Source organism: Erinaceus europaeus, chromosome 6 (assembly GCF_950295315.1).
Source record: "Erinaceus europaeus chromosome 6, mEriEur2.1, whole genome shotgun sequence".
NCBI classification, from domain to species: domain Eukaryota; kingdom Metazoa; phylum Chordata; class Mammalia; order Eulipotyphla; family Erinaceidae; genus Erinaceus; species Erinaceus europaeus.
The window spans coordinates 626,416-650,302 of NC_080167.1; the positions used below are offsets into that span (position 1 = coordinate 626,416).

The 23,887-nt window shown below is 55.1% G+C and overlaps 1 protein-coding gene across 5 annotated transcripts in view; it reads right to left on the reverse strand.

Moving 5' to 3' along the window:
* Positions 1-572: 572 nt before the first annotated feature.
* SFSWAP (splicing factor SWAP) overlaps positions 573-23,887 on the reverse strand; it is a 45,526-nt gene continuing 22,211 nt past the window's right edge. For 3 of the 5 annotated variants that reach the window (XM_060192713.1, XM_060192714.1, XM_060192715.1), the window contains 9 exons: positions 22,215-22,308; positions 21,183-21,354; positions 13,916-14,146; positions 12,652-12,842; positions 9,716-9,978; positions 4,662-4,787; positions 1,845-2,000; positions 1,080-1,152; positions 573-863 (listed from right to left, as the gene is read on the reverse strand). In XM_060192713.1, coding sequence (XP_060048696.1) covers positions 798-863; positions 1,080-1,152; positions 1,845-2,000; positions 4,662-4,787; positions 9,716-9,978; positions 12,652-12,842; positions 13,916-14,146; positions 21,183-21,354; positions 22,215-22,308 — 1,372 coding nt within the window. In that variant the 3' untranslated portion in view covers positions 573-797. Of the gene's footprint in view, positions 864-1,079; positions 1,153-1,657; positions 2,001-4,661; positions 4,788-9,715; positions 9,999-12,651; positions 12,843-13,915; positions 14,147-21,182; positions 21,355-22,214; positions 22,309-23,887 lie in introns of those variants that run through there. The other 2 variants (XR_009550351.1, XM_060192716.1) reach the window with 2 other exon arrangements.

Below are 23,887 nucleotides of genomic sequence, written 5' to 3' on the forward strand. Positions count from 1 at the left end.
AGCGGAGCCTGGGGGTGATGGCAAGGGTGTCCAGGGGAGGCTCTGCACACAGCAGGTGGTGTGAGCGGACCAGGGTCCGAGAGGCTGTCGGTCAGACGGGAGGACCCAGGGACTTGCAGGCAGTGGAGTGGATGAGTGGAGTGGATAGCCATGTCCACAGATGCTCTCCCTGGGTCACTGCACTGGGCCAGGAGAGTCGTGAAGTGTCAGGCCTTGGTCCTGCTTCTCATCAGGCCACGCCTCTGGGCCCGGATCCCTGCGTGCTGCCCAGGCTGCCATGGGAAGTCCACTGCAGGAGCAGAGACAAGCTGAGCCTCACTCCTAGGGAGATAGCGCCAGCAAGGACAGGACAGTAAGCCCTGCCTTCTGGGGGCTGAATGGAGTGGGGTGCAGACATACCTGCAAGGGCAGGCGGGGCCCCTCCAGCAGCACCTGGAGCAGTGGATGAAGCTGGGGTGCAGGGCTGGCTGTGAGTCGCTTGCCCAGTGGGCACCCACCCCAAGCACGGGGGGGGGGGGGGGGGCGCGACGACAAGGCCCCGGAGACCCAGAGAAGGAGGAAGTTGCCCAGAGTTTCTGGCTAGAAAAAGGTGTTTTCCTCCCATTTTATTTAATATATTTCCACAGAAACATGATAGTATTTACAAATATACAGATGAGACTGCTGGTTAAAAGTCTGAAACGAAAATGTCATCAAAAGTGATGTACAAAAGCCTGGCCGGTGGGAGGCCTGGGAGCACTGCCAATGGCCAGTGGCGCTCACCCTGCGGAGACAGTCCGGCTCCCACCAGCGCCGCCTCAGGAGGTGCTGGTCTGCATGTTTTTGGAAGCTGCGAGCATTGCTCTGACTTTGGCCATGAGGTCCTGTGCCAGGAGAGACGGTGTCTCAGGAGACTGAGGGTGGCAGGTGCAGCTACCCTGGGCGGTGCAGGGACAGACAGGAACACCCACGGGCCGTGGCCACCGCCCCACCCCCACAGAAAACATGGGGGACAAAGGGTGGCAGAGCAGGTGTGTGTGTGCGCGCTCAGCCCAGCACTGTTCTCACGAAGCCCCCAAGACAGGACGGTCCTGCCCTACCTGAGTGATTTTGCTCTGCACGGAGGAGACAATCGCTGAAGAGATCTGACCATCTTTTTCCTGAGAAACTCCTCTAATGAAGAGAGAGAGACAGAGAGAGAGAGAGATGAGGGGGGTCAGGTGTGTAAACACCACTTAAGATGTGAGGCAGAGGGCCAGGTGGCTGAGTTGAGTGAGTGCACACATTACCATGCAGAGCCCGGGTTCAAGCCCCTGCTCCCCATGTGCAGGGGAAGCCACAAGAGCAGTGAAGCAGGGCTGCAGGTGTCTCTCTTCCTCCCTATCTCCCCTTTCCCTCTCAATTCCTCTGTTCTATCAAATAAAAACAGAAAAGCCAAACCAGTCACCTAGCCCCCCACTGCCCCTACGTCAACACTGGAGTCTCCGGGAAGACGTCACAGGTTGTCTACGCTCCACACTCTTCCAGCAGGGGACCAGGGCCTCCCACGTGCCACCAATGTCTCTACTGTCTGCATGGTGCCCTAAATCACGGTTCACTGCCGCATCATGATTTCATAAACCTCAATGTGATTAAACACGTCCTCACCAAGCGTGCGACCCCAGGTCCCCACACTCACGGTCATGTGACCTCGCTGCCTGGGCTGGGCCCGAGTGAGAGGCGCCAGTCTAAGAACCGCTGCGGCCGCGTCCACGCTGAGATGCTCTCATGGGTCGGCTGGAGTCCCGCCTGGACGGAGGGCCCTGTCCCAGCCGCGATGTCCCACGGGGCTGTGGAGAAGGGGGCAGGAGTGTGACCCAGCTCACCTGGAGCGCTCCTGGCTGGAGCCCCGGCTTTCCGCTGGAGAGATGCTGGCGGAGTGGCGGCGCGGGGCTGGCTTGCCCGGGGACGTCGAGCGGGACCTGGCCTTGGACTTGGTCCTGGATCGTGAGCGTCTCTTCTTCTTTTTCTCGTGGGGACTTCTGCAAGGAGAGGGTCAGGGTTGGTCTATAGCTGGGGCCACAGACTTCCAGCATGAGACAGATGAGGAGCCTGGGGCCCATGGGGAGTTCAGCACTTCTCTGTAGGCTGGGGGGATGGGAGTGACCCTGGGGCCACCTGGCTGAGCCAACAGACCTTCATAAGAAAAGTCCCGGGGTCGGGCGGTGGCGCAGTGGGTTAAGCGCATGTGGCGCAAGGCACAAGGACCGGCATAAGGATCCCGGTTGGAGCCCCCGGCTCCCCACCTGCAGGGGAGTCGCTTCACAGGCGGTGAAGTAGGTCTGCAGGTGTCTGTCTTTCTCTCCTCCTCTCTGTCTTCCCCTCCTCTCTCCATTTCTCTCTGTCCTATCCAACAACGAATAGCGTCAACAATGGCAATAATAATAACCACAACGAGGCTACAACAAGGGCAACAAAAGGGGGAAAAATGGCCTCCAGGAGCGGTGGATTCATGGTGCAGGCACCGAGCCCAGTAGTAACCCTGGAGGGGAAAAAAAAAAAGTCCCTCTCCCCCACTGGGTGCCTCACAGCATACCACACCTGCCCTGGAGGGGGCTGGGAGCCACTGGGCGGCCCACACCCAAGCTGCTATCTCACTCTGCTCCCCGCACCTCTGCAGGTGGACCCTAGGGGCCTGTATACTGCCCCTCCTTGTCCTTGCTCAGTTCCAGGGCAACACCGTGACCGCTACGTGCGCTCTGGGCCCCCATGGGCCAGGACCTCACTCCCCTCGCTTCTGGCACTCAACACCGTGTCCCTGTGTCCCCTCTCCACTGTGACTCCAGGGTGGGTAAGTGGGGCAGCCCTCTTAGCCTGCTGAGTACACATCCCTGCAGGAGCAGGCTGCTCGCACCCCCATAGCCAGAAGCAAGCGGCCCACGGGGCATTGTGGCAGGTAGAGGCCACGCCCAGCATTCTCTGCAGCCAGAGGAATGGCGCACTGGGCCTACCTGCCATGCAGAAAACACTCTGCAGCATTTCAAGGGAAACATCAAGTAAAGAGGAAACTACTGGGGCTGGGCAGTGGCCATCTGGTTAAGTGCACACATTAATTACAGTGTGCCAAGGACCTGGGTTCAAGCCCCTGGTCCTCACCTGCAGGGGAAACTCTTCGCAAGTGGTGAAGTAAGGCTGCAGGTGTCTATCTCCCCTCCCCTCTCAATTTCTGTCTCTAGCCAATAAAAAAGAAAAGAAACAACCTATCCAGACCATGTAAAGTATTAAAATCAAGGAAACTACTGAGCCTATGTAACGGAAGACTGCTGTCCCCTGAGGCATAAGCAGAGGGTCATCAGCTTCCCGTGGCCAGTCACTCACTAGCTGAATCAAGGTGACCATACCTAAAACACCAGAGCCTCCGCCTGGCTGTCGGACAGCCTGCTCTGATTCCTGGGAAGGTGGCCACTGGGATGACACTGTCAAGCAAAGAGAGAGGGACGGCACCGACGCTTTCACTTGTGTATGGGGGCTGAGCCTGAATCTAGGCCACGTTCAAGTCTTTAATCCCACTGAAGTCACTAGACTGGTTATTTTTATCAGGGTGGTGTTTTTGTGCCCTAAGGAGTCTGCTACCCCCAAAGTCACTCTCGGGCTTCACTGTTCCCTTCAGCGATCTGGGCAGCACTGGCCCGGCCCTGCTGCAGTCTAGTCTGCTGGACTCATGTGACCTCAACACTAACAGGACAGCTCTGGACTGACAGTCAACCCATGCAGCAGTGTCTCCCTCCTGCTACACCCCTCCCAGGCCAAGCTCCCAGGTCAACTCCATCCATGCGATAGGGCAGCACGGGCCCCTCAATGGGTCTTGGTGACTCCTGGCAACGGCACAGCCTCTCCAGAGATACTCCTCCTATGCAGATCTTGGTGGGAGGACAGAGCAGGACCCTTAGGTCCTTTCTGCAAAGGATCAATTCAGGTCACAGGTGCTAATGAATCTCAAACATTAAGTGCTTGAGAAGACTTCTCATTTGCTTGAGAAGTCACTGAAAACTGACTCAAGTTCTCATCACATGACCCTGGCCATGTCGTGCTGTGTTGTGTTGTGCTGTGCCATGCCCGCCTCAGGTGGAGTGGCTGCCAGCACGCGGGAGGCTACACAGGAAGCCTCTGCTGAGCCCTCAGCCCCACGGCACCTCTGTGGCCACTTGGACAAGAGAGGTCTGGCCCGAGATCTCAGCTGACACAGCACTAGGTAACTTGCTAGAAGCACTGCAGCCAGGATGCTGTTGGGTGGGTGGCTGCCAGGTGGCATCTCCAGAGGCAGGTTGAGCCATCTGTCCCTGACAATCCAGGACCCACCTCTGACGGCTCCAGAAGTCCCACGGCCTGACTCACACACACAGCACAGAATCGTGAGGTTCACAGCTGTGTGTGAGCGGGTCCAGATGGCAGTGGGTGTTGGGGGAGTCCACAGATGCACAGTGCTGGCCCAGTCACCCTAGCAGCACTGACCCCCACAACACCATGACAATCAGTGCGATGAGGCATCTGTGTCTCCTGCAGACTCACTTGTGTGCAGCTGGCACACCCTCCCTCCCACCCCTGCAGAGCTTGGGGTCCTCCTCCCTCCCGCAGGGCCTGCAAGGTCTGGAGCTGCCTGCTGTGTGCCGGCGCCCTGCCTGGGGTGGGGCAGACAGGCCTACCTGGAGCGGCTGCGCTTCCTGCTGACCCCTGGGCTGTTGCTCAGGCGGTAGGCTGTGGGGACAGTCCTGTCTTCCCGCCCTCTCTCGGGAGAGTGAGCTCTCCTCCTAGGCGACCGGGAACGTGACCTGCAGAGGAAGAGGATGTCACCAGCTGCTCCGGCCAGTGGCACTTCCTGGGGCTCTAGAGCAGCCGTGGTGTGTGTGTGGGGGGCACGAGCAGCTGCCTTCCCAGGGTGCCCTGTTTCAGCCATCTCAGCTACTGCCTGGGGTCCGACCCAAGTCTGCACGCTCCCTGGGAGCTCTGGCCTTCTCACCTACCCCCCAGGAGTTCTGCTCATCAACGTGTGTCAGGAGGGTGGGCAGCTGTGCAGGTGGTGCTGCACAGGGTCACCTTAGAGCGACTTGCTCACATCCAGTGGTCCCTGGCTCCAGCCCGAGCCATCTTCCTGCTAATCGAGGCTAAATAATTTAGGTTTATGAGTTTCTTTGGATGCAAAACCATCCATTAATATTTTATTCTTCCTCTTGGTGTGCCTGGAAACAGACTTTTCTATAGACACATAACTCACATGTGGTGGCTGTGCCCACAAGGCAGCTGGCACTCAAAGCCCATCTCCAGAACCCCTGTGGGGCCAAGGGTCCTTAATGTGAGGCTTCTAACTAAGGGTTTAAGACTGTTTTGTTCATTCAGTGAAATCACTGTTTCAGGAAGTAGAAATCTAGAAGAAAATATCTACTCAATTTCTTTTTGTTCTGTTTCTATGACAACCCACTCAAAACCGCAAAATAAAGAGCAGTTTGAGTTTACCATATAAAACCCTTTACTGAATAAATTTAATGAATGTAAAGCCTCAGCGCTGCTGTAGAGGTCAGCTCCCCCGCCCATTTCCCAGGGGCCCTCACAGCAATGGGCCAGCTCCTATGATAAAATGGCTCTGCCCCTGCCACCTCCATCCACATGATGGATGGCGGTCAGATGCCTGGGCTTCACCAGCTCGCCCCTCAAGAGCTCCAGGAGTCAAGGGCAAGGAGTTCGAAGTACCTGCCCCTGCCAGGCACCCAGGATGCCTGTGGAAGGGGCCAGTGAGGGCTGGGGTGGCCGGATCAGAACCCCAGAGCTCTGTCCAGCCATAGCCACACACACCCTCATGGATGTGTGGACCCAAGAGTTCTATGACGAACACTCGAGGGGAGATGAGACTCAGTCTGTTAGTCTGTTAGGCAGGATGGGGCTCTGCAGGACCACAAGTGTCAGAGGCGGCACGTTATCTGGGAAAAAGCCTGGCTGGCATGGGGGTAGTAAGCCACACCAATCATTCTTTAGGTTTTATTTTAATTAAAGAAGTTCTAATGCTCTCTTCCTCTGTTAATTAGGCTCTTAACACTGCTGTTATGACACAGTGCATGAAACAGGAGTTTCAGGGTTTAAATAATTCACATGTAGGATGTGGCCAGAGAGGCTTCTGCTCCACAGTCAGAGACCTGCTGTCAAACAGGCAGCACTGTGAGGCGCTGTCACCGGATGGAGTTGCCTTGCACGGCACTTGCCACCTCTCTGAGTCCATTTCTGCCAGTCTGTCATGGCAGCTCTCTGGTGAGGCCTCTGGCGCTAGGCTGGCTGGAGTCTAGGCTTCCCCACCTAGCCCTCCCTCTCTCCTGGCCTGCTCACCATGACTGGTAGGCCAGAAGACTGCAAGGAGGTTTGGAAAAGCCCCAAACCCTGCTGTGTGCTGACGGATAGGGCTGGGGAGCTTCAGTCAGCTCGCCACTCGGCCGGCCAGAGGAAGAAGAACAGCACTCCCCAAATTAAACGGAAATATCAGCTTTGCATGTGGGAGCTCTGGAATATGAAAAACAACTACTCGAAACCATGCATGTGCAAAGCCACGATGCCACAAAACAACAACAAACAGACAAACAAAAAAAACAACTTAGAAAAAGAAAGAGAGAAAAAGTCCCTCAGCTCTGCTACCTAGTACCTGTCTCAGGAGGGGCAGGGCTGTGTGAAGCACCACCCAGAGAGTTCTAAAAACAAGCAATCTCCAGCTTTAATCTTACAACTCAACTTCAAATACCTAAGCGCTTTGGACCAAATGCAATTTCAGGCAGTAAATAAAGCACAAGCACTCATCCCATTAAGGCAGGGAACCCAGCGTGACATAAAAATAGAAGCAAGCAGGGAGCCGGGCGGTGGCGCAGTGGGTTAAGCGCAGTGGCGCAAAGCGCAGGGACCCGGTTCGAGCCCCCGGCTCCCCACCTGCAGGGGAGTCGCTTCACGGGCGGTGAAGCAGGTCTGCAGGTGTCTATCTTTCTCTCCCCTCTCTCTGTCTTCCCCTCCTCTCTCCATTTCTCTCTGTCCTATCCAACAACAAAGCAACAGTCAACAATGGCAATAATAACCGCAACGAGGCTGCAACAACTAGGGCAACAAAAAGGGGGGGGGGGAAATGACCTCCAGGAGCGGTGGATTCATGGTGCAGGCAACGAGCCCAGCAATAACCCTGGAGGAGAAAAAAAAAAAAAGAAGCAAGCAGTGGGACCAGCTTCCCCTCATCAGTGCTGGTTGAAGACACTCACACACCACCTTGCTGTGATCACGCCTTCTGAGACCCACCGGCCTCATTCTCTGTGAAAGGCTTTCTAAGACTGTCTGGCCCCATGGAGGCGGAGCACCCCGAACGGCCATGCTGTGGGAATGGGGTTCCAGTTACTGGCCTTCCGCCAATATGACACACCCTCCAGGCTTGAGGCCCATGTTTCATGCATGGTGTTAGCAATTCATTTCTTGGGTGACACTGGGGTCTCACATGTATGTGACCCCACTGCTCCAAGGCCAATTTTTCCTTTAATTTTAGAGGCAGATGAAAAAGAGAGAGAGAGAGAGAGAGAGAAATCACAGCATGGCTCCAATCCCCCAGGAAGCCTCCTGAGGCAAGGCTTGCTGTCAGCGATGAGTGGCGGCTGGGCTGTGTGTGCCCCACCTGGAAATGTGTTGGCCCTGCTCCTGAGCCAGGTGGTCAATGCAGTGAGTCTAATGCCTCACCCAAAGAGAGATAACGACAAAATGACCAGGCACCACCATGGGAGGACAAGCCAGCCCTGGAGAGGATAAGGGAAGAGCAGGTCTGTGGCCAGCTGAGGGGAGACAGCCCTGGCCCACCAAGTAGATCTGCTGCCCCAGGGGCTGAGAATCCGCTTCCGCCACGTGCAGCCAGGCTGTGCCACCCCAAGCCCAACTCAAAAGCAAGTTGGCTGAGGGCACCAGCGCCAGGTGCTGGTTTTCAAGGCAAAACTCACAGACTGCCACTTTGGGGGGTGGCCCCACTATGGAGAAACCTTGGCTGCAAACACCAACAAAGACATCTGACTTAGTGAGCTTCAAAGGCAGTAGTTTGAACTGAAAGCATCGTGTAGATGCCCCTTCAGCTTTTGTAGGGTTTGAAGTGAAAAGTGCTCCCACACGTAGTTAAGTAGCATTTTAGCTGCAGGTCAAGCTAGGGCAGACCTGTGGCTGTGCACGGGGTGTGTGGCAGACAGAGAGAGCTCAGGCTCCTTCCAGCTGCTGTCACAGCACTCACAGAGCCACACAGAGCCACCGCCCCAGCCAGCTCCTGCTCAGGCAGGTGGGGGTCACCCCAGGGTCTCAGTGCTCTGGCAGATCTCTACCGCTGAGCCTCCTCAAGTCCCCCAAACTGATGCTTTAACCCAGTCAGACTGAAGCTTAGGGTTTTGCTTCTTGTACTTGTCAGGACTCCAAACAGAAAGCTTAGAAACTGTTCCTGTATATAAAACATTGAAGTCTCCTTGCCCCCTCCTCCCAAAGTATCAAAATTACACATAAGGGGCCAGGTGGTGGTGGCACACCAAATTGATGTTTGAGGATCTGGGTTCAAGACCCGAGTTCTCACCTGCAGGGGAGCTTCATGAGTGGTGAATCAATGCTGCAGGAGTCTCTCTACCTCTCTATCTCCCCTTCTCAGTTTCTCTGTCACTACCTAAAATACGTAACATTTTATATTAAAACACTCACTCACTCCAGGATTCAGTGTCTCCTATTTGGCTAAATAACAAACATTCTGAAAAAATTCTATGAAAATTCCTAGGGTGTTCAAAAAAAGCAAAAACATGCCAGCAAAGAGTGGCTCACTCAACTGGACCCCAAGGTCCTGTTGTGCACAGGTGTGCTTGAGTAAGGGAGGAGTGAGGGGTTTCCTGAGAAATCCACTAAGAAATGTGTAGATTGTTTACCCCTGTGTCTGCCAGGGGTAAACAATCATCTTGGGCTTGGGCCTGGCCTGGGGCAAACAGAGTGGCACAGCTTCAGAACAGTGGTGACGGGTACAGTGTGCTGAGTAAGCATGTGTGCACATTAGTGTGTACACACACACACACACACACACACACACACACACACACACGTCTCTCCCACTGAAGGAAAGGACTAAGTTAGTCACTTAAGAAAAATGAGGCAAGAGCCACACCGAGCTGGGTGAAGAGGGGAAGAGGAAGGGGGCAGTCTCCTGACGGCTGGGCAGTGGCTCCCCGAGCCTCCTGCGAGCTGGGCCTGGCCTTTCAACCCAGCCTGAAAGGTCTCAGTGCTTGAGAGGCTGAGTGGTTTCTGCTGACACTGGCTCCCATGACTGGCTTTCTGGGAAGCAGGGTCCTGGTGGATGGTCTACAGAGCAGCTGGATACATAGGGTCTGTGTGTGTCCTGCTCTGCGTACTGTGTAGAAGCTGAACGGATGGCCCTTCACCAGACACCAGCAAGAGATCTCCTAGACCCTGTGAGTCCTCGCATGTCCAGCAGATGAAGGGGGCTGGCGCCCACAGCCAGCGGACATTCGAGTCTCTGCAGAGGACCCAGCTAAGCCTAGTGCTCTGGGCAGCTTGGTGTAAGGCCACAGGCAGCAAGCACTGCTTTGCAGGTGCTGCTCGGCCAGAAGAACATTCTGGTCCCCTGCCTCCTGGACAGCAAGGGGCTGTCCTCCTAGCCTGGCCACTGTGGGGATGGGCCTGGGCCCAGATCTTCCCCCACCCTGCTCTGAAGACCCACCTGGAGCGCCGGGCTGTGCGGTAGGCGCTGGGCAGGCAGTGCTTGGCCTTGGAGTGAGACCTGCAGTGGGCCCTGGGTGCGCGATGCTTGGGTGAGCGTGACCGGGTTCGAGAGCGCTTCTTGTGCTTTTTCTTTTTCTTCTCTCTCTCCTCTTCTCTCGGAGGGTCTCTGCTCCTGCTTGAGGGCCCTTCAGGGGACTTGGCTTCGATGGTGGGCAGAGGATGGCCTCCTACCAGCAGAGGACAGGACACGGCACTGGTTTCCTGGAGACAGAAGCAGATGGCTGCTTGGACAGGTCAGGGCACAGCACAGGCCGCAGCCCCTCTGTCAGGCTACTGGGGGCACGACAGTCAGCAGAGCAACATCACCTCTGTTCTGAAGAGGCCTCTGGCCTCCCGTGTGGCTTGAGGGGGGCCCGCCTGATGCAGACACCAAGCGAGAGTCATCCCACATCCACATGGTTCACATGACAGGACAGGAGCTCACAACAGTGCCAGAGGTTGGCTAGTGTGCCAGCAGCCCCAAAGGCCTCCTAGCAGGTACCCCACAAAGGGCTCATCAAGCAGTACCAGTGTCCTTGCTTTGGGGAGGGAACGGGAGGGTGGGCAGGTATGAGAACCCGCCCCCCAGGAGTCAATGCTCTGAGACACAAAAGCCAGGGCTTCCTGACGCCCACTCCTCTGAGCAAAGCCACGCCGTGTCCCCAAGGCCAGTCATAGAGACCAACTGGGGTGTCCCCACAGCCCAGCTGTGTGGGGGAGATGTCCTGCACTGGCCGTGAATGTGGGATTTGGCAAGATAGTGTGTCCTCCCACAGACCCCATGTGTGGCAGGAATGTGATAGCTACTAAGGATGGCCTGTCTCCACTACCCTGCTGAAATGGCAGACGCCAACACCCTGATGAGGCCAAGGCCTGCCCTGGGCAGGACGGGCAGAGACGCCCCCCAGGGGGAAACACCACCCTCCAGACACATCACTGCTGCAATGTTGGGAGAAGCTGAGAGATGCCTTCTGGGAGGTGGTCCTGTGCGATTGCCACCAGACAGCTCCCTGCGCAGAAAGTGTCTGTGACAGCTGGTGAGCCCGTGGGCCAAAAGCAGCTCTCAAAGCAGACCCACAGACACCAGGCTGGTGGGGGCAGGGCCCTCACACTCAGGCCTAGCGGGGGCTCCCACGCTGCACATTCACACACTCAAGCTACACCACAGGCACCATGACAGACAGTGACCAGTGCTGGCGGAAGCCAACAACAAGTTCTATGGGTGTGGGGACACAGCAGCAATGCACAGGTCCTGCCCTCATGAGTCAATCTAAGGGGTGGGGGCAGACAGCATAATGGTTCTGCAGAGACACATGCCTGAGTCTCCAGTGCCAGGTTCAGTCCTCCTGTACCACCACAAGCCAGAGCTGAGCAGTACTCCGGTATAAAAAAAAAAAAAAAAGTAAAATCAAACCCAAGAAAGGCAAAAGAAAACCCACAGAAAGTGCCTGTTTAAGCAGCTGCTGAGCGGAAGCTGCCCCTGCGTGGGCAGGCAGCCAGCTTGTTGGCCAGAGCTGAGGGTCAACTGGCGAAGGCCCCAGGCTGTTCAGCCCTGAAAGTCTCTAAGGACAGCTGCTCTGGGGTGGCCACACTGAGTTCAGCCCTCAGGACACACTGGAAACAGGGCGGGCTGTGCAGGAAGTGGAGGTGGGGACTGGGCAGACACTGATTCCTGCCTTAACCCCCGGGTCGCTGTGCCTGGCTTCTCTCTCATGAACTTTCTCAACCAGGAGATGCCACAGAGGCTGGAGCATGGGCCCCAAGTTCAATCCCTAGCACCACAGGCTAGAGTGATGCTCTTTGATTCCCTTTCCCCAGCCCTGCTCAGCTCCGGCTTATGGTGGCGCAGGGGACAGACCGGGGGCCTGGGGGCAACAAGCTATCTGCCCCACCCTCAGGGCCTCCTGTTAATAAATCTTAAAAAACAAACAAACAAAAACACTACCCCTCAACCTCAAACATTTTTTTTTAAAAAGATGTCAAGTTGTGTATCTATTGTACACAAGGAAACAGAAACAACAAAACCCATGCACACACTGCTCACTAGCAGGATGTAGGCCTTGCCGTGCAGCAGCCCAGACTGAAGCTCAAGCACAAGGGAGAGACTGCGGCTCTGGGGCAGCCCTCTGCGCATGGGGGTAGGAGCCCCCAGGTCCTGCCTGGCCTTCTTCTCAGTGCCGTTCCCCCCCCCCCCCCGCCCCAGGCTGTCCCTGCACCCTGCATATGTGTGGGGGACGGAGGTGTGCCAGCTCCTGCGGTGTGCTCCCTGCCAGGGAGGCCTGTCTCCAGAAGCTGCTTCTCCAGCGAGAATCCCATTTGTGACAACTGCCTCTTTAACCAAGTGTTTCTGCCCCAAAGCTATAAACAGCACCACCAGCTGCTCCCCCGGCTCCGTCCCACCGCAACTGCCAGCAGCTAAACGGTGCCACACGGCCTCCGGCACAGGCACAGCCGCTTTGCCCGGGATGGAGTGGGGGCTCCCTGGGCCAGAAGTGGTCTCTTGGGAACCAGAGGCGCAGCACCCACAAAGGTGCCCTGCCTCTAAGGAAGCCGTCTCTCACTGCCAAGGATGCCAACCTCTGCCCCTAGCCTGGCTTTTCCAGCTGTGACCCCCAGCTTACCCCCAGCCCTTGCTCTGGGTGGAGCCAGCTGCCCCTTCATGCCTCTGCTCCCACCCGGACCTGCTAGTGCTGTGCGGGGCTCTTTAGGTCACCGAGGCTGGCGGGAGCAGGTGTTGTCAGCGAGCTGGCCAGACTGGAGGAGCCGGGACTGCTGAGTGACTGCTGAGCAAGGAAGAGTTCTGGGGCCACCAGGGACACTAGACTATGGAGGCCAAGCTGGCCACTCCTGAGGGCTGATGTTACTGTTTGTGAGTTCCTACCTCAGGGCACTCACCTCCACACTGAAGGGGCTCTCCTCCATCTTGCTAGCCTCTGCTTCTGGCACGGGGTTCTTCAGGGTCTGTAGGAACAGGGCTGCCTTCCGCTTCCGCTCAGCCTGCAGCTGCTTCTCCTTGGACTCCTTGGACGCCTGGGCCAGTTTCTCCCTGGCGGCAGCCGCCAGCCGGTCTTCCAGCTTCTGCTTTGCTGAAGGAGTGAGCACACAGCATGAGGCCCTTGGGAAAGGGACAGAGGCTGACCCTCAGTCATGCAACCTACTGTTTTAGACAGAGACAGAGGTAGAGACAGTGAGAGAAGCCCGGAACTAGCAGTGTGCTGGCCCATCCACAAATCTGGAGTCTCCCAGACCAAAGGAAGGGGCAGTGGGTGCTGAGTAGCCATTCTAAGCCCAAGTTCCTGCAGTGCTTTCGCGCACTGTCAGCCCTGGGCCTGCAATGTGAGTGTGGGTGCCCGCCATGTGCTGGGACGCAGATCTGTGGTGGGTGGCTGAGTTCAGATATGTGTGTACTCATGCAGACAGGCAGACGCACTGTCAGGGAGGCACCTGAGCGCGTGCGTGTGGGAGTCTGCAGCAGGGATGCACACCTCAGAGGTGGGTGCTCTCCGCTGAGTGCGCGTGGGAGCTGCGGCAGGGATGCACACCTCAGAGGTGGGTGCTCTCCGCTGAGTGCGCGTGGGAGCTGCGGCAGGGATGCACACCTCAGAGGTGGGTGCTCTCCGCTGAGTGCGCGTGGGAGCTGCGGCAGGGATGCACACCTCAGAGGTGGGTGCTCTCCGCTGAGTGCGTGTGGGAGCTGCGGCAGGGATGCACACCTCAGAGGTGGGTGCTCTCCGCTGAGTGCGCGTGGGAGCTGCGGCAGGGATGCACACCTCAGAGGTGGGTGCTCTCCGCTGAGTGCGCGTGGGAGCTGCGGCAGGGATGCACACCTCAGAGGTGGGTGCTCTCCGCTGAGTGCGTGTGGGAGCTGCGGCAGGGATGCACACCTCAGAGGTGGGTGCTCTCCGCTGAGTTCGTGTGGGAGCTGCGGCAGGGATGCACACCTCAGAGGTGGGTGCTCTCCGCTGAGTGCGCGTGGGAGCTGCGGCAGGGATGCACACCTCAGAGGTGGGTGCTCTCCGCTCAGTGCACTTTGCCTAAGGCAGCTGTCTCGGCTAGTTGTGCCCACAAGTCTTCCTTGCTCTCTCGGCACACAAAAGCAGGCCCCCAGCAGATCAACTGCACCTCACACTTTCTCTCAGGAAGTGTGGGAGGTACAGACCTTGTTTGGCCTCCAGCTCCTCCTGGGTCAGCTGCGGCTTCTTCTCCTCGACCACCACGCAGGGCGGGGTGATGACTGGGTGGGGTGTGGCGGCGCTGGTGGCACTTTCTTGTCCCTCTCTGCCCTCCTCGTCGTCCTCACTGTCATCATCTAGCTTCACACGGTTCTTCTCCAGGGGAAGTAAGTCGTTTTCCTTGGCCTTGATGGCAAAGCTTATCGGGGCAAACGAGGCTGTCGCGAGAGGGTGAGAGGAGACTTGGGGGCTAGAAGCACAGCAGAACCCCCGACCTGGCCCTGCTGGTGCCCAGCTGAGGGCTTGGGAGGAGCAGAGGGGAACCTGGAGGTCCTGGGGGTGGAGGCTGCCTGTGGCAAGGCTTGGCAGTGGCACCGTAGCGCCTGGTCACCCGCTGGCTCCCGGCCAGCTCAGAGCTGAGTCTGTAGGCAGGTGATGTGACTCTGCCATGGGAAGGCTTCTCTGCAAGCCCGGCTGTGCGGCAGCCTCTCCCCAAGCACAGGGTGCACACTGTCTCAGTCTCCTGCTGCCCCCACACCAGAGCTCAGTGTAGGCGGTGGAGCAGCGGGGCGGCTCTCTGCAGGGAGAGGCGTGTGCTTCAAGGAAAAAGAACACAAGGCCCTGGAGAAAGCCACACCGGCACTCCCCCAGCCCTCTGCACCCAGGCACAGGGCTCCTCCTTGGACGTGGTGGGAAGAGGCTTTTAGCAGCTAGTTTTTTGTAGCAGGACACTCTACTCTAAGCACCACACATCACTATTCATGAAGGATACTCAGGCAAAACCACCAAGGGCGATCGAAGGGGCAGAGGAGAGCAGTGATCTGAGGGAAGTGGACCTCACCAGAGGCATGTTCTAGAAGGGCTGTGGCTGGCCCCAGCTGACCCAGGAGGAGCTGGAGGTCCTCCCCCACCTGAAGTGGACACTAGGCATGGAAGATGCCCCCCCTGAAGTGGACACTAGGCATGGAAGGTGCCCCCCCTGAAGTGGACACTAGGCATGGAAGGTGCCCCCTGAAGTGGACACTAGGCATGGAAGGTGCCCCCCTGAAGTGGACACTAGGCATGGAAGGTGCCCCCCACCTGAAGTGTACACTAGGCATGGAAGGTCCCCCCCTGAAGTGGACACTAGGCATGGAAGGTCCCCCCACCTGAAGTGGACACTAGGCATGGAAGGTGCCCCCACCTGAAGTGGACACTAGGCATGGAAGGTGCCCCCACCTGAAGTGGACACTAGGCATGGAAGGTGCCCCCACCTGAAGTGGACACTAGGCATGGAAGGTGCCCCCCTGAAGTGGACACTAGGCATGGAAGGTCCCCCCCTGAAGTGGACACTAGGCATGGAAGGTGCCCCCACCTGAAGTGGACACTAGGCATGGAAGGTCCCCCCTGAAGTGGACACTAGGCATGGAAGGTGCCCCCCTGAAGTGGACACTAGGCATGGAAGGTGCCCCCCCTGAAGTGGACACTAGGCATGGAAGGTGCCCCCCTGAAGTGGACACTAGGCATGGAAGGTGCCCCCCCTGAAGTGGACACTAGGCATGGAAGGTGCCCCACCTGAAGTGGACACTAGGCATGGAAGGTCCCCCCCCTGAAGTGGACACTAGGCATGGAAGGTGCCCCCACCTGAAGTGGACACTAGGTATGGAAGGTCCCCCCTGAAGTGGACACTAGGCATGGAAGGTGCCCCACCTGAAGTGGACACTAGGCATGGAAGGTTCCCCCCCCTGAAGTGGACACTAGGCATGGAAGGTCCCCCCCTGAAGTGGACACTAGGCATGGAAGGTCCCCCCCTGAAGTGGACACTAGGCATGGAAGGTTCCCCCCCCTGAAGTGGACACTAGGCATGGAAGGTGCCCCCCACCTGAAGTGTACACTAGGCATGGAAGGTCCCCCCCCTGAAGTGGACACTAGGCATGGAAGGTCCCCCCCCTGAAGTGGACACTAGGCATGGAAGGTGCCTACTCTGGAAAGTAGGAGCCTTAAAGGCAGAGCACCCAGAAAGCAGAAGCTTGGCGGGCAGCACTGAGCCGGTCAAAAAGGAAAAGCTGTGCCTGTCTGTCTGTCTCGCTGCTCTGCACACAGGTCGGCCCTCACAGCTAGACAGCCTCTCCCTCAGAGCTTTGAGAGAAGGTGGGGCTGGTGGGAGCGTCCTCAAACAGACCCAAGGCCTCGTAAAGGAAGAAGAAGCCTCGCTTCAGCTTACCAAAGCTTTTCCTACTACAGAGGGAAAGACAGAGGAGACGGCACAGTGCCCCCCGCTCTATGTCGCTCCGGATTAGCCCTGCGGCTCAGACCTGGGATGCTGAGCACGCGAGAAGAGCGAGTGTTCCTCTAGGCGCGTATCTCCCAGGTCCCCAACCTGCCCCTAGCCAGGGGAACCAAGCAAGCAGCCATTAAGCTGGGGGTTTCCCGACTGCCATAAGCACCACAACAGACGTTCCCGGCTGGCTCTGCACAGACCAGGCAGCACCATGATCACTTCAAGCACTTGGTTGCTTTCACAGAAGAGCTGGGGATGCGTGGCTGGCCCTAGACACTTAGCCAGTGTAAGGAGACAGGCTGGGAGGGTAGAGTGGCTTCTCAAGGTGACTCAGCTACAAGGTGGTCTGGGGTTAGTTCCTCTCCAACCATTTAACTCTAGACATACTCACCTGCCCTGATTTATGCCTTCTGTTCCAACCCTGAGATTATATTTCTGCTTCTACCTGTGGAATTTATTTTTATCCTTTGAAAGTCTCTGTGTGGCCTGCAGATGGCTGTCAGATGTGACACAGAGGCTACAAACAGAGCCTTGTCCTAAAGGAGCTTCCTGGTAACTTCAGGAAACACCATGTGCATTTCTAGCCCCACAGCAGAACCTACAATGGCACGTAGGAGCCAAGCCCGCTGGTGGCCAGTCCCCAGTGCTGAGTTCCACAGGCTGGAGCAACTTCAGCCATGAGCTTCTTTCTGCCACTAGGGTTTTCCCTGGAGCTCCATGTCCGCATAGCCACTCCACTGTTCCCAGAGGTCTGCTTATTAATATTTTTTAACCAGAGCACAGCTCAGCTCTGGCTGATGGTGGTGCAGGGGATTGAACTTGGGGCCTTGGACCCTCAGGCACGAGAGTCTTCTGCATAAACATTATGCTATTTCCCTGCCCATTTTAATTAATTATTCTAACAAAGATAGGGAGAGTGTGGTCCAGGAGGTGGCGCAGTGGATAAAGCACTGGGTTTTCAACCATGAGGTCCTCAGTTCAATCCCCGGCAGCACATGTACCAGAGTGATGTCTGGTTCTTTCTCTATCTTTCTCATAAATAAATAAATATAGGGAGAAACAAAGAAGGAGAGAAAGACATCTGCAGCTCCCTGCAGATGGGAGACTGGGGGCTTGAACCTGGGCCCTTTGTATATGGCAATATATGCGCTCTACAAGGTATCCCATTGCCTAGCTCTTTATTTCTCTGAATGGGGTGGGGAGGAGAAAGAGAAAAGTGACCAAAGCACTGCTCAGTGCTAATAGTGGTGCTGGGCACCGAACCTGGGACTTTGGGGCCGTAAAGTTTACTAACACCGTGCTCTGTTCTGCCAAGCTAAGTCACCCTCCACCCGCATTCTAATGATTTTTATTTAGCTATTTTCTGCCACCAGGATTACTGCTAGAGCAGCCATTATTTTCCCTTTCCTCCTTCCTTCCTTTCTTTCGACAGAGGGTGAGAGATAGGGACCTAGAAAGCACAAGAGGAGAGACTACTGCAACACTGCTCCCCCACTTGTAAAGCTTGAACCCAGGTCCTGGAGCACAGTGATGTGGTCCCAGCAGATGCAGAGCTGAAGAGACAGTAAAGCAGCAGGACTCAGATGCATCCCTGTGCACCAGAGGCCACAGGTTCAACTCCCACATGTTGGTACTGGATTCTCTCAGAGTCACCACTATGACCAGGCGCCCCGTGAAATGGAGGTGGAACTCCCATTTCCGGAGTACTTGGGTCAATTCTCTGCTGGCTAAGTCAATTTCAAGGTGGCAGAAAGAGTAAGACGCATAATGCGTGAGATCAGGAGTTGGGGTAAGAGGCTCAGAGGCTGTGTGTCTGAATCACTGAATCTTTGTCCCTCAACTACCCAGGAGGTCAGCAAAGGTATTCCTGACTACTGTATACCTCAAAGTAAAAAGTGATCAACAGTTTGCTGTGGTTAGACTTATACCTAATACACATAGCAACCTAGCAGAAAGCCCTAAAGAAGGCACCATCAATAGTCTAACCCAGTATTTGCTACTTAGGCCTAGACACCCTCCTCTTATACCCCTTACTTCACTTCCCTCAATCATTATCTTTTTATTTATTCATGAGAAAGACAGGAGGACAGAAAGAAAGAAGCAGCCATCACTTTGATATATGTGCGTCCCAGGATTGAACTCAGGACCTCACACTTAAGGTCCAATACCTTACCCACTGCGCCACCGTCTGACCACCCTCAATCACTATCTACTCAACTAACTACACAAAGCAAGTAAGAGATATCTCCTCATCTGTTCTGACAACATCAGTATCTGTCTCCCCTTGATAATTTTTTAAAAAAGATTTTACTTATTTATCAAGGAGACAGATAGGAGAAAGAATGAATTATTTGACATTGGGTGGGGGAGACAGCATAATGGTTATGCAAATAGACTCATGCCTGAGGTTCCAAAGTCCCAGGTTAAACCCCCCCCACCCCCAACACCACCACCACAAGCCAGAGCTGAGCAGGGCTCAGGCAAAAAATACACAAATAAATAAATAAGAAGGAGGAGGAGAAGAAGCAGAAGAAAGAATCAGACATCACTCTAGGGATTGAACTTGGGACCTCATCCTTGAGAGTGCAATGCTTTATCTAATGCGTCACCTCCAGGATTACCCTTGATAAGCTTTAAAAGAAACACTGTACACAAGTGGCAAAGAGATATACTGCTGGAGGAAAAAAAAATATACACACACACACACACACACACACACACACACACACACACACACAGGGCCAGGTGGTGGCGCACCTGGTTGAGACACACGTTATAATGCTCAAGGACCCAGCATCTTGAGCCCCTGATTCCCACCTGCAGGGGGAAAGCTTCACAAGTGGTGAAGCAGTGTTGCAAGTATCACTCTCTCCCCCTTTCTGGCATCCCTTTCCCTCTCTATTTCTGGCTGTCTCTATCCAATAAATAAAAGGACTACACATGCTGGAAAAGGCAAGAGGCTGACTCACTTAATGACGGCCTCTTTGGCCACTACCAGGCCACCCCATCACCTGGAGCCCTAGTCAGGGAATCCTTGGGTTCCCACACAGACAAGACAGGCCTAGACCTCTAACACACCCCACTATCTCCACCATCACTGGTCACTTCCTTCAGGAACATCACTGTAAGCCCTCTTGTGGGCCTCTCCAGGACCTTGCCCTCACTGTAGAGCAGCAATGGTAGGGACTCCCAACTCTCTGAAGGGAGGCTGGGTCAGCCAACCCTACCACTTGAGGAAGATGCGCCCTGAAATGAGCGTAACCTACAACAACGCTCCCAGTTGTTGCCATGGACTGCGAGCTCAGACTGACAGGGACTCAGGTTACACAGGCTCCTGTGGTAAATATGAATAGACATGGGCCCTAGGTGAGATGGATGGGGAAGAACGTCAATTGTATTTATATATTTTCTTCAAGTCTGAGACCTACTATCTGCTCCAATCCAGCTTTCTAGTCCTATTTTCAACTCATCATCTTACATCATATTCTTACTTCATCTTCCCAGATAATATTTTAGCCCACTTCCATATTAACTATCAAGGTCAAGCAAAAACTACTACAGTCGAGGGTATCTAGGGAACATACCTACAATAGATTTCCTAGCTTCTCTCCACCCTAAAATCCCTATTCTCATCTGTTTTATTTCTACTTTCTGGTTCCTATTTATTAAACATTTTGTCCTGCTTTGTATCTACCACCTTCCAGAAACCAAGTTGCAGATGCTACTATTTCAACCTGAACTGCATGGGTAGATGACCTCACCAATACATCCTGGAACCTCGCCTCTCCAGAGCCCTACCCTACTCGAGAAAGACAGGAGCAGGCTGGGGGGTGTGAATCCACCTGCCAATGCCCATGTCCAGTGGAGAAGAAATTACATGAGCCAGACCTTCCACCTTTTGCACTCCAAAAAGAATTTTGGTCCATAGCCCCAGAAGGGGAGAAATGTTAGGGGAAGAAGAGGGCTCTGAACCCCAATTCCATCAGAACCCAGAGAGAGAAGAGGGAAAAAAGGAAAGACATTTGGGCGTAGTAACAGTATAGGTGTGACTCAGAAGGGAAGGTAGGACATGATAAAAAAAAAAAAGAGAGAAAAAATATAGATAGTTACAGAAATAACAGTCAACCCCTATCTGTGACCTTGGGAGAACCACTGCAGCTTCCAATGGAGGGGATGGGGAAACAACTCCGGTGGTGGGAACAGTGTGGAATTATACCGTTATTTTGTAAATCACTAATAAAAAAGACCTTCCTGTGACTAAGCCAGTCTACTATATAGCCCCACCCCCTTAAGATCTAAGGCCAAACCCTCTGAAATGTCCGCTCCGCCCAAATCTCAAGTCCCCAGGCTGCATCAAGTGTGCCCTCTGGTCAGAAAGCAGTGGGGTGGGGCGGCCTGAGGCTGTGGGCCTAGGAGCTCACCAAGGGCAGAGCCCTCCGTTATTAAGGCCTGCCACTCCCACTGGGCCCCAAGGACAGCAGCTTCCTCACCCCAGAGCCTCCCTCCAGCTGGAGCCAATGGCTCCCTGCCAGCTCCATACTGGCTCTATGCCAGAAGCTTGTGGCAACTCTTCTGCCTGTCCTGCATTAGCTCAGCTTATGTCTGTCCTGGTGGACAGAAAGCTCTTTTCCTGAACCGAGAAGGTGGTCAGGTGGAGAAATGGAGGACTGAGAGCACCAACTTCACTGGCATACAGCTTGCATGTAAGTACAAGTCTGGAACTCTGAGGAGGCAGGACACATTTCAGAAACCTCTCGACCACACAGCACGAGGGGGCACAAAGCTAAGAGCGGGTCTGGCCTAAGGGAAGCACCGGGGAAGGACGTGCTGCCACAGCACCGGGGGGTCTGCTGCCCGCCTCAAGCTGCAGGCCAGGGCACCTGTGAACGCGTGCTGCACAGTGAGGGGCTCCACAGAGCAGAGCCCGTGGCCCTGCCCGCCATCCAGATCCCCCAGTGGCATGTGCTCCTGCACACCCGGCCCTGGTGGCCTACCTTTCACCAGCTTGCCATCTGCCACGGCCTTACTGGAGGACACCTCCTTCCGCCCTGCTGAAGCGCCTCTGCCTCCTGAGGTGCTGGCGTCCTCAGCCAGGCCGTCCTCGCCAGCCTCAGCCGGGCTTTCGGAATCAGGCTCGGCAGGGGCCTCTTCTGCTGCTGAGGGGGCCTGTGAAGACGACACACAGCCATGAGCCTCACGAGGAGGACTCAGGATGGTCAGGAGAGTGATGGGCCCTTCAGCTGAGGAACACGCTTTCAGATCCAGAGCTGCTACTTTCTGACGTGTGAATGAGAAGGGAGAGGAGAGCACTCCCACGGTCTCGGGAACCCAGGCTGAGTCCTTTTCTCCGAAGGTTGAGAACCTGAAGATGGTGAGAATTCTAAAACCCCCTTGTCCTCTCCTGAAGAGCCAGTTTTCTCCAGGTTCAGCAGAGACAGTCTGAGGAAGCCCACTGAGGCAAGCTGTAGCAGCAGTCATCAGGGGGCCAGGTGCTGGTGTGCTTATAAAGCGCACACATCACCATGCGCAAGGACCCCACCTCAAGCCCCTGGTCTCCACAGGCAGGGGGAAGCTTCACCAGTGGTGAAGCAGTGTTGCAGGTCTCTCTCTCTCTCTCTCTCTCCCTCAATTCTTCTGTCTCTGTTAATTGGATAAGCAATTAGCCAAGTAACCAATGAAAGTCAACAGAGCCCACACAGCTGAGAGAAAGAGAGGAACACTGTGAGCAGAGTGCCATGGGGAGAGAGGGCGGTGCTGGATGGCACATGGGATGAGGGTACGCATCATGTCTCATGCACTGACTGAAGCACATCAGGGAATGTGCCAGTCACAGCACCAGCTGGAGGGACAGGACTTTCCGATGGCAACGTGCTGGGCACACAATCACCAGTGAACCCTGAGTCTGAGGGGTGAGCTCAGTCAGGGCCAGCCCAAGGGGCACACTACCCTGGAAACAAGCAGACCTGCGTGCCGGACAGCTGAGGCAGCCAAGCTGCTCTGCCCTGTCCACACCTGTGCAGAGGTACCTGCGCGCCTTCACCTCCTTCTTTCTGGAGGAAGAACTGCTTCTTAAACTCATAGTAGGCGTTGTACTGGTGCCATGGCTGCAGGAACTCAAACCTAAGGGAGAAAAACCAGTAAGGAATCATTACGTGCACGTGTAAATGCACAGATACATACATACATGTGAACACAGAGACACCAACTCTCACTCTCACATGTGATGACTGCTCTTGCTGGTCTAAGCCTGTTCAAGGACTGAATCTAATACCAGCAACTGCGCCAATGAGGCGCTGTGATTTCCCCCACTGTGCAGACAGGCACGGCCTGCTTGGCGCTGGGCAGCTCATACTACAGAGCCGCTAAGCCAGGGTGGGGAAACAGTCTAATCTGAGTGCAGGACACGTAGGACTCAAGTTACTTTAGTCCCTGGCATCTTTTTTTTAGTATTTATTTATTCCCTTCTGTTGCCCTTGTTGTTTTATTATTGTAGTTATTATTGTTGCTATTGATGTTGTTGGATAGGACAGAGAGAAATCGAGAGAGGAGGGGAAGACAGAGAGGGGGAGTGAAAGACAGACACCTGCAGACCTGCTTCACCATTTGGTGAAGCGACTCCCCTGCAGGTGGGGAGCCGGGGGCTTGAACCAGGATCCTTATGCTGGTCCTTGTGCTTTGCGCCACCTGCACTTAACCTGCTGTGCTACCGCCCGACTCCCTAGTCCTTGGCATCTTAAATACTGAAGTGGTACTTTAGCTTTTCTCTATCTCATATATAACTCAAATAATTCAAATGATATAATTCTTAGTTTCTCCTACCAGAGCCCTGATCAGCTCTGGCTGATGGTGGTGCAGGGGATTGAACCTGGGCCTTTGGAGCCTCAGACAGGAGGGTCTCTTTGCAAAACCACTGTGCTAGCTGCCCCTCCCCAAATCAATCTTCATTTTGCTTCTCCACCAGGGCAACATAGCGGCTTCATGCCGGCATGATCTTATCACTGCCGGTGGGCTGTACTTCTTTCTTTTTTTATATTTATTTATTTTCCCTTTTGTTGCCCTTGTTAATTGTTGTTATTACTGTTGTCTTTGCTGCTGGACAGGACAGAGAGAAATTGAGGGGGGAGGGGAAGATGGGGGAGAGAAAGACAAGATACCTGCAGAATTGCTTCACCATTTGGTGAAGCGACTCCCCTGCAGGTGGAGAGCCAGGGGCTTGAACCAGGATCCTATGCCAGTCCTTGCACTTCGTGCCACCTGTGCTTAACCCACTACGCTACCTCCCGACTCCCTCTTTTCTTTTTGATAGAAGGGAGGCACCATCAGCACTGCTCAGCACAGAGAGCTTCCTGCTGTGTGGCAGCTGGGGTTTAAGCGGATCCCTGAAGCACCGTCAAGTGTGTGCTTTCCCCAGTAAGCCAACTCCTGGTTCCTAGGGAAGTTAAATCTCTAACGACAACAAAATGGGTATCAACTGTCATGGCTGATTTTAGCCTCTTAGGTAGCTCCAAACAAAGTCAGATACATTAAACACCCCAACACTGTAAGCGATTTAGTAAGACAATTACCTGCGAAATGTAATTATCCAAAGGCTTAAGGACTTGGTTCTGGGAGGTGGTACAGTGGATAAACCCAGACAGTCAGGCACGAGGTCCTGAGTCTGATCCCTGACAGTGCATGTAGCAGAGTAATGCTCTGGTGT